We start from the raw sequence: 9,264 nt of genomic DNA on the forward strand, positions 1-9,264 counted from the left end.
CACAAGTCAGAACTGTTCATTTCTGCTGCAAGGGAAGGAGGCAGCCTCTCGAGTCAGCTGGCGGCACTGCCAACCCATGCAGGTGACCACCCCCACAGGCCCTGACTCTCGGAAGGCAGACCCAGAGACGTGACCACGATGCAGGCCTCTGGCAGCTGTTTCTGGCCAGTGAAAGGCAGGTGGTTGGGGGGGGGTGGCCCCGTCCAGCGGAATCCAGAGCAGGGGTCACGATGCAGTGGAAACCGGGCTCTTGTTCTGATTAAAGTCTTCCCTGGGAGAGGAGTCTCCTCTGAGTGGGGCTCAGTGGAGTGGGCTGCGTGGATATGTTCTCCGCCCCAGTGGCCCCTGCTGGACTTCTTTGGTTCTGATTGGACACAGATGTGGCGGATGCACCAGGTGTGAGGCTGAGCCCTGTCCTCCCAGACTCGCGGCTCCTCTGGCGGCAGGAGGGACACCATCTCTCAGGGTGAGGCCCATTCCTCCTACCTGCGCCAACCACGCGTCTCTCAGGGACCGGGGCAGCAGCCAGACTCCTCGTGCCGCGCCAGGAGGGACATGCGGGAGAAGGTCTTGGTGCAGCGCGAGCACTGGTACTTCTTGGTGTCAGAGTGCGTTTGCAGATGGGCCCGAAGGTTGGAACGGTCGGCAAAGGCCCTGCTGCAGTGCGAGCAGGCATAAGGCTTCTCCCCTGTGGGAGGAAGAAGGGGGTCAATGAGTGGCCCTCGGGGTGGTGACACCATGGAAGGGGGCTTGAAGGCTACAGCACCCACTCTGACCATCAGTGGATGATCCCATCCCTTCCCTACAAATGCTCACAGCCCGAGCACCCAAGGTTGAACTGTGTGGGGACCGGGTGGCACACCTGGGTGAGACCACACCGCCTGAAGCCCCTCCCAGGAGCACAGGAGCCACAGGCACTGGATCTGCCATTGTTGCTGCAATAGCCCTTCTGGGGGCCTTGGCCGCTGGGAGAGGATGGGGGAAGTCCTAGGGGCCTCTGGCAGCTGTTTCTGGCCAGTGAAAGGCAGGTGGTTGGCGGGGGGTGGCCCCGTCCAGCGGAATCCAGAGCAGGGGTGGAGCCATGGTCCTTGAGGGGGCAGCTTTTAGGGACCACCTCCTATCAGGACAACGGGAGATCTGGACAAAGGCCTGTTGGGATCTTTGTGCCCAACCCATGTAAAGGGAAGGGTGACTGGGAATCGTCTGTTCAGTCCTGTAGCCCCATAGAGTCCTAAAAGACCCCAGCCTATGGCCCCTGAGGGGCCCAGAGCACCTGCATTCCTGCTGGTGGGACACTGGGCATGCTCCTGGCCAGGCCAGCCTCCTGCAGGACCTCCCACACTCCTTAATCCCAGGCTGAGGGCACCAAGCCCCAACAGGCTACCACCTGGGTGTGGCCCGGGGTCCTTTGGCCTGGAAGGCAGGTGTTTAGGGGGTGTTCTCATCAAAGGGTTGGGAAAACCAGGGTGCATTTCTCAGAGCCCTGGAAAAAGCCTTCCCTCTGGCCTGTACTCAGGTGTGACTGAAGGTCCCAGTCACAAGAGTCATGACTTAAGGGCTAGGGAACCTCCAGTTAGGAAAAATGTCAACTAGAGCCGGGTGCAGTGTTCACGCCTGTAATCACAGCACTTTGGGAGGCCGAGACAGGTTGATCACGAGGTCAGGAGTTCAAAACCAGCCTGGCCAAGATGGTGAAACCCCATCTCTACTAAAAATACAAAAATTAGCCAGGCATGTTGGCAGGCACCTGTAATCCCAGCTACCCAGGAGGCTGAGGCAGAGAATTGCCTGAACCCAGGAGGCAGAGGTTGCAGTGTGCCGAGATTGTGCCACTGCCCTCTAGCTTGGGCAACAGAGTGAGACTCCATCTCAAAAGAAAAGAAGCGTGAACTAGTCGGGTGCAGTGGCTCACACCTGTAATCCCAGCACTTTGGGAGGCCAAGGCGGGAAGACAGATTGAGCCCAGGAGTTCAAGACCAGCCTGGGCAACACAGCAAAACCCTTGTCTCTACAAATAATTTAAAAACTGGCTGAGCATGGTGATGCACATCTGTTCTCCCAGCTACTCAGGTGGCTGAAGCAGGAGAATCACTTGAACTCAGGCAGTCAGAGCTCCAGCAAGCTGTGATCAAACCACTGCACTCCAGCCTGAGCAACAGAACCAGACCCCGTCTCAGACCACAAAGAAAATGTGTGAGCCTCTGGGCCTGATGTGGAGACTGGAGCTGATTCCTGGAGCTCGTTCTTCCTTTCTGTGTTTATTTTTTGCATGCTGAGGTTGACGGGAAGCCCTGGGTGGAGGACGCTGGCTGGCTCTTCGTCCACTTGTGTACTCTAAGGCATTATTTTGTTGATTTTATTTATTTTTTTGGAGACTGAGTCTCAGTCTGTCGCTCAGGCTGGAGTGCCGTGGCTACCATCTCTGCTCACTGCCATCTTTGCCTCCTGGGTTCAAGCATTTCTCCTGCTTCAGTCTCCCGAGTACCTGGGATTACAGGTGTCCACCACCACACCTGGCTACTTTTTGTATTTTTAGTAGAGCCAGGGTTTCACTATGTTGGCCAGGCTGGTGTTGAACTCATGACCTCAGGTGATCCACCTGCCTCAACCTCCCAAAGTGCTGGGATTATAGGTGTAAGCCATGGTGCCTGGCCATGTTTTGTTTTTTGTTTTGAGTTGGGGTCTTGCTCTGTTGCCCAGCCTGGAGTGCAGTGACATGACCACAGCTCACTGCAGCCTCAGTGAGAGGCACAGTGGCTTCAGTCATCCGTGAGCCACTGTGTCCCTCCTGGGCTTCAGTCATCCTCCTGCCTCAGCCTCCCAAGTAGCTGGGACTACCACCACGTGCCACCACACTTAGCTAAGTTTCTGTTTTTAGTAGAGATTGGGGTCTTGCTATGTTGGCCAGGCTGGTCCTGAACTCCTGGCCTTAAGTGATCCTCCTGCTTCAACTTCCCAAAATGCTGCCATTACAGGTGTGGCTCCCACACTGGCCCCTGCTAACACCTGGATTTTGGACTTCTGGCCTCTGATCTGTGGGACTTTGTATAGCAGCCCGGGGAGCAGATAAGTCAGGAGGCAGAAGCCAAATGTGAATCCAGTGCCAGTGTTTCTAAAATCACCCCTCCTCCTCTTAGGCCCAGCCCAGGCTGTCCATGTAGACCTCAGCCCACCCTACCTGTGTGGGTGCGGACGTGGCCCTGCAGCAGCCAGGGCCTGGAGAAGGCCTTGCCGCAGATCGTGCAGGCGCAGGGCAGCGTGTGGGTGCGGATGTGCATCTTGAGGGCGCCCAGGCTGGTGTACTCCTTGTCGCAGTACCTGCAGGTGAACACGCGCCCTGCCTGCAGGTGGCAGTGCAGCTGCTGGTGCCGGGCCAGCCCGGCCAGCGTGTGGTAGGGCTTGCGGCAGTGGAGGCACTCAAAGCCGCCTGGGGCTCGGGGCACCCGCTCAGCCCCAAGCAGTTTTTCTGGAGCCCCGTCCTGGTCTGGGCTCAGGATTGGGGACCACCGTGTGGGCAGCACCAGCAGTGGGGGCAGGTTGAGATGGTTCAGACTGTCTTTGAGGGGTACACTGGGGGCCCGGCTGGCCCGAGGGTCAACCCCACTGACTTCCAGAGCATCTGGTTCTGAGGCCCCCAGAGCTTCCTCGAGCTGTGGCAGGAGGGGCAGGGAGATGCAGGCGAAGGCCGAGGAGCGGTCCCAGGGCTGGGGAAGGTCACCAGGCACAGAAGGGGCCTCCTTGTCTTGGGGGAGAAGGGGCACCACTAGCCCCCGACAGGCAGAGCAGGCGCCATTGATTTCTAGAAGGGTAGAGGGGACATAAAATATAAAGATGAAGACCCACTGAGTGCCCAGCACTTGGTGTTTTCCAGTTCCGGTTCACGGCCCTGATCCCAGCCTATCGGCAGCCCGGCAGCGCAGGAGGAGTGGCGGGGAGCCAGAGTGCAGACCCAGCTTGCAAAGGAGCTGACGGTGCTGTGCAGGGAAGTGATGGCGTGGCCAGGAGCGCAGGCATCTAGAACTAAAAGGCCCCACGGTCTAGAGAGAATCTCACTTCCTCTTTAAATGCAAAGAAGAAAAACGTCTCATGGGACCCCTGGGGTTCAGGAACATGAAACAGACCTCATGGGACAAAGGAGGGCCCTTTAGGCCTCAGCTGGGTGGCACCTCCGATAAGCCCCCACCCACCTCTGGAGGGGCACCAGCCTGGCTCAGCATCCTCCAGGCGCCCACGAGGCAGCCATAAGTCAGACGCTTGGCAGTAAGGTGCCAGCTCAATATAAAATCTGCCCCCGCAAGTTGCCAGCTGAGTGTAAAATCCGCCCCCTCACAACTCATCATTCTCCAGTCACCCCACAGTCGCCCCTTGGGCATCCCCTTTTGTGGATAATGAGGCAGTGAGCTCAGAAGGCTCCCTGGAGCTGGCTCGTGCCCACTCTGCTGCTCTCTTAACACAGCTGAGCCACATGGCTGAGGTGCTCTGGCCGGGGCTTTCAGAATTACCCCTGGCTGGGCTCCTCCCCAGGATGGTCGTTCCTGTGTTTGGGGGCTGGTACACCGCACGCCACATGGTTGATGCATTTAAGGGCAGCAGCCCCCAAATAAACAGGTTAGTCTGCAGATAAGAGTTAAATTAATTCTGGATTTCCGCAGGCCAAACCCTCCCAACGGCCCTCAATCCCTTTCTTAGTCCGTATGTGTTAAAATAGATTTCTGGCGCTGTTTCTACCTCCACGCTGAGGCTTTGGGTAGAGAAACGCAACCCACGGAATAGGAGAAAATCTTTCCAAGTCAGACTTCTGATCAGGAATAGCATGTAGAATGCTAGAACATATTAAGGATTTTACTTGTCAACAATAAAAAGACATAATACAATTTTAATATGGGCAAACGATTTTTTTTTTTTTTTGAGATTGAGTCTTGCTCTGCCGCCAGGCTGGAGTGCAGTGGCACAATCTCGGCTCACGGCAACTTCCGCCTCCCAGATTCAATTGATTCTCCTGTCTCAGCCTCCCAAGTAGCTGGGATTACAGACATGCACCACCACACCTGGCTAATTTTTTTTTTTTTTTTTTTTTTGAGACAGTCTCTCACTGTCGCTCAGGCTGGAGTGCAGTGGCATGAACTCGGCTCATTGCAACCTGCAACCTCCACCTCCCAGGTTCAGATGATTCTACTGCTTCAGACTTCTCAGTAGCTGGACTACAGTTGTGTGCCACCACGCCTGGCTAATTTTTTTTTTTTCGAGACAGAGTCTTGCTGTGTCACCCAGGCTGGAGTGCTGTGGCACTATCTCAGCTCACTGCAACCTCTGCCTCCCAGGTTCAAGCGATTCTCCTGCCTCAGCCTCCTGATAGCTGGGATGACAGGCGCCCGCCACCATGTCCAGGTAATTTTTGTATTTTTAGTAGAGAGGGGGTTTTGCCACATTGGCCAGACTGATCTCGAACTCCTGGCCTCAAGTGATCTGCCCACCTTGGTGTCCCAAAGTGCTGAGCTTACAAGGCATGAGCTACTGTGCCCCGCCTGGGCAAGGGATTTGAATAGCTATTTCTCCAAAGGTGATACACAAATGGCCAATGAACACGTGCAAAGATGCTCAACACCATTATCTGCCAGGGAAGCACAAATCACAACCACAGTGAGATGCTCACACCCAGTAGGATTGAAAAAAATAGCCAATCACAAGCGCTGTGAGGATGAGGGAAATGGAATTCTGCTCCTCCTTCCTGACTTGACTGCCTCCCACCCTCAGTTCTCCTAGTTACAAAGTCACCAGGCTTCTGTCCACCCAGAAGTGGGGGCAATGACTGGATAAGAGGGAATATCCAAGGGAATTCTGCGAGACCGCACTGGGGAGCCCAGGGTTGCCCGGCTTTACTGGGGCCTCTGCAGGAGAAAGTCACCGTTTCTTGTCTCCATCTCTAAGACTTGGCAACCTTTCTGGCTCCAGGCACTGTCACAGAGCTGGGACCCTGTTTGTGGACCCAGTGGCTGAGCCGAGAGGCAAACGGGCCAAGAGACAGCCTCTCCCGGTCAGGCTGACCGTGTGCTTCTGCTGGGATTTTAAACGCTTTCCCCATACTCGCTGGGTTTTACTTGCTTTTTTATTCCTTCTGCTGTCCAGATCCTGAGGAGAAGAGACTGTTTTGTTCTGTTGTCAGATGGAGTCTCACTCTGTCTCCCAGGCTGGAGAGCAGTGGTGTGATCTTGGCTCACTGCAACCTCCGCCTCCCGGGTTGAAGTGATTCTCTTACCTCAGCCTCCCAAGTAGCTGGGATTACAGGCACCCGCCATGACACCTGGCTCACTTTTGTATTTCTAGTAGAGACGGGGTTTCTCCATGTTAGTCAGGCTGGTCTCGAACTCCTGACCTTAGGTGATCTGCCCGCCTCGGCCTCCCAGAGCGCTGGAATTACAGGCGTGAGCCACTGTGCCCTGACGAAGAGACTGTTAAGTATCCTGCTGGCTGCAGGGGTTCCCTGGGGAGCCATAGGAGCTACTTATTTAAAAGGAGAGATTGAGGAGCCCCAAACCCCAGCACCTCAGATGTATCCTGGGGTAACATCTGGGCAGAAAGTCACCAGGGCCCCCTGGCTATCAGAAAGCCAGGTGGCTGGGGCTGCAGTGAGGAGGGGAGCAGTGAGGAGAGGACCAGGGAATGCTGCGGGGCAGCAAGGCTGCTCACGACAGTCACCCTCTGGGCCCCACTCAGCTACCCAGGTTTGCACACTCGGATGGTGAGGTGCGTTCGCTGTATGGCTGCACCTTCAACAACACTTTGAAACTTGGGACTATGCCCCATGTAAATTCCGTTTTCCATCACGTCTGAACTCACATGTACATCCACATACACATAACAAGCCAGCGTCCCCTCCTGGGAGGACGGCACTCCAATAATTTCTGTTCTATTTTATTTTACAGAATTGCTGGTGGTGACTCACGAAACTGATTTCAAAACGTACATTTTGAAAGCACAGTCCTAGCTGGCACCCCCTGGTGGCAGCCTGGGCCTCGGGTGTGGATCCAGGTGGGACCCTCCTGCCCCCAACTCTGGTTCTGAGCAGGGATAAAGATCTGTTGGGGGTGTTTCTGGAGGCCCCAGTCCCATCAGTGCCCTTCCTGCCCTCTCCCCCCAGTCACAGAGCGTGAGTTCCAACTGCTGCGTCCACTGGGGCCCCTCAGTGGGCTTTGTCCCTAGCCAGAAGCTGCCAAGACAGGTGGGGATTGCTCTCACTGCCCATGTGGCAGGCTGTCCTCTGAAGGACAGAGTCCTCTCCTGTAGTGTCCCTGTGCCTAGCAGGCAGTGGGAATGAGTGGACATCCCGATTGCTGGGCACCCATCTCCCCAGCCCAGCCAGTGTGTAGAGGATTGCAGCGCCTTAGCCCAGCCTGTCCAGGCAAGCCTGCCGGCGTGAGCAAGAGGGCTTCTGGGGTGAGGGGAGGTTGCGGGAGGGAGGGAAGCCACGGGAGGAGGCTCACCTGAACGGAGGCAGGAGGGGCAGTGCGTCTGCAGCACAAAGAGCTCATGGGTCCCCCTTCTCCCCATCCCCTGTGCTTACCACCCCTGGTCAGCATGCTCCGCGGCTCCCTCAGCAGGGCAGTCCCAGACGGCCCTCCTTCCCTCCCACCACCCCGCAACCCCTCCCAAACCCGTGTGCCAGTAAGATGACCCCGGGGTCCCTTTCGCTGGGGCTGAAGTGGTGGGGACAGGAGGCCGTATATAAGGGGTGAATTCCAGGGAGACATGGGGGCTTAGAAAACTTCTCCAAGAGGGGAGAGAATCCGCCCGCCCTGCCAGAGGCAGGGCTCAGTTCCCTAAGCGGAGGCGCCCGTGGGCCACCTTACCTCCCTGCAGGCGCAGCCGCCGCGCAGAGGCGCTGGCTCCTTCCCCTCCCACCTGGGACAGGTGTCCCCACACCCCCCGCTCCCAGGGGCCTCTCTCTAGACCCGCAGGCTCTAGTCCCGTCAGGGGGTCGGCCAGCCGGTACCTCTCTGCGTCTCCAGCCGCCCGTAGTTGGGGACCCTGTGGCTGGAGTGCGTTTTCACCAGGAAGGAGCGCGGCATGGTCCCTCCCGGGCGGCGGGCTGGGGCGGGCTGGGGCGGGAGGGGCGCGCGCGGGTCGCCACTGCGGCGTCCGCGGCCCAGCCGCCGGGCCAGGGCAGGTGCGGAGGGGTCAGGCTTATTAGCATAGCGCGCCGCCTCCGCCAACCAGCGCCCGGCGCGAGCTGGGCGGGGCCCGTGGGCGGGGCTGAGGGCGGGGCGGGGCAGCAGCCGCGGGCGCCACGCCCAGGACAGGTGCGCGGGCGGGTCAGGGAGCGCGTGGCCGTCGGTGTCCTCCCCACGGGACTTCCCTGCCGCGCGCGCCGCCGAGTCACACACCGACCCCTCGGGCCTGGCCGCCCACTCGCCGTGAATTAAAGAGCAGAGTTCAAGGTTGAGTGGAAACCGAGCTGGGTTCCTGTCCACACAGCGTGGAAGCCCCAGCCGGCCGACCCCAGTCTTTGGGAACCCTTGCAGCGGCTCATGATGCCCTCTCCACGACTGCGCCTCCCCATCTCTTCTGCAAACCCACGCAGCAGGATTCATGGGCAGAACCCTGGAATTCCAAAGCTGACCCGACTGACCCGCCCCAGTGGCGGCCCAGGGTCGCTGCCCTGGAACCGGCCAGGGCCAGGGACGGGTGGCCTGGGGACGGTGGCCCTTCCGGGTGGGCTGCAGTCTCCCAAGGCTCCCCCGCTGGAGACAGGCCTTTAGGAGTTTGCCCAGTGCCTCCAGAAAACACTTTTTGAGGGGTGCGGGGGACATGGGACTCGGCCTGGAATTCTGGAATTCCCAAGGGGTCAGAACGGTTATGGGAAGTTTAATAAAACTGGCAAATCACATGAATTCTGCAACAGCTGCACATGTGACCTGGGCCAGCCGTTTCCCTCCTTTGTCATCTGCAGAAGTGCCATAAAGAGCTGGGAGCCCCTGTGTCCGGTGTCTGGGTCCCTTTTGATGTGGATGTTTCATAAGGTTGGGGGCCAGGTGGGGTGTCTCTGGGCTAGGGTGCACATAGGCGTGTCCATGGCCTTGCCGCAGGCCTGCCTCCCCACCAGGGCTTCCACCTGAGAGCTGGGTGCCCTTTGCCCTCTGTGGGCTGGGGGTGGGGAAGGTGGGGAGTGGTGAGTCCATGGAAGCACTGAGGGAGACAGCGGAGAGGAGGGGCGTCCCATATCCCATGTCCAGGGTGTGAGAAGCTGGAGTAGTATCAGCCCCGCTT

The 9,264-nt window shown here is 58.1% G+C and overlaps 1 protein-coding gene across 1 annotated transcript; it reads right to left on the reverse strand.

The window, feature by feature from the left end:
• Positions 1-236: 236 nt before the first annotated feature.
• SNAI3 (snail family transcriptional repressor 3) lies at positions 237-8,097 on the reverse strand. The gene is made up of 3 exons (XM_017513897.2): positions 7,991-8,097; positions 3,179-3,799; positions 237-688 (listed from the first exon to the last, which is right to left on the reverse strand). The coding sequence occupies exons 1-3, from the start codon at positions 8,064-8,066 to the stop codon at positions 507-509; spliced, it is 879 nt and encodes a 292-aa protein (XP_017369386.1). The 5' UTR covers positions 8,067-8,097; the 3' UTR covers positions 237-506.
• Positions 8,098-9,264: the final 1,167 nt, after the last annotated feature.

This window comes from Cebus imitator, unplaced genomic scaffold, assembly GCF_001604975.1.
Source record: "Cebus imitator isolate Cc_AM_T3 unplaced genomic scaffold, Cebus_imitator-1.0 Scaffold509, whole genome shotgun sequence".
Lineage (NCBI taxonomy): Eukaryota > Metazoa > Chordata > Mammalia > Primates > Cebidae > Cebus > Cebus imitator.

What these genes read in the sequence shown, in the direction of transcription:
- SNAI3 (XM_017513897.2), bottom strand. Translation starts at nt 8,066, where the DNA reads ATGCCGCGCTCCTTCCTGGTGAAAACGCACTCCAGCCACAGGGTCCCC. An exon ending in GCGGCTGGAGACGCAGAGAG is followed by an intron (nt 3,800 to 7,990) that starts GTACCGGCTGGC and finishes CTACCCTTCTAG; the next exon opens with AAATCAATGGCGCCTGCTCT. An exon ending in CCACGTCCGCACCCACACAG is followed by an intron (nt 689 to 3,178) that starts GTAGGGTGGGCT and finishes TTCCTCCCACAG; the next exon opens with GGGAGAAGCCTTATGCCTGC.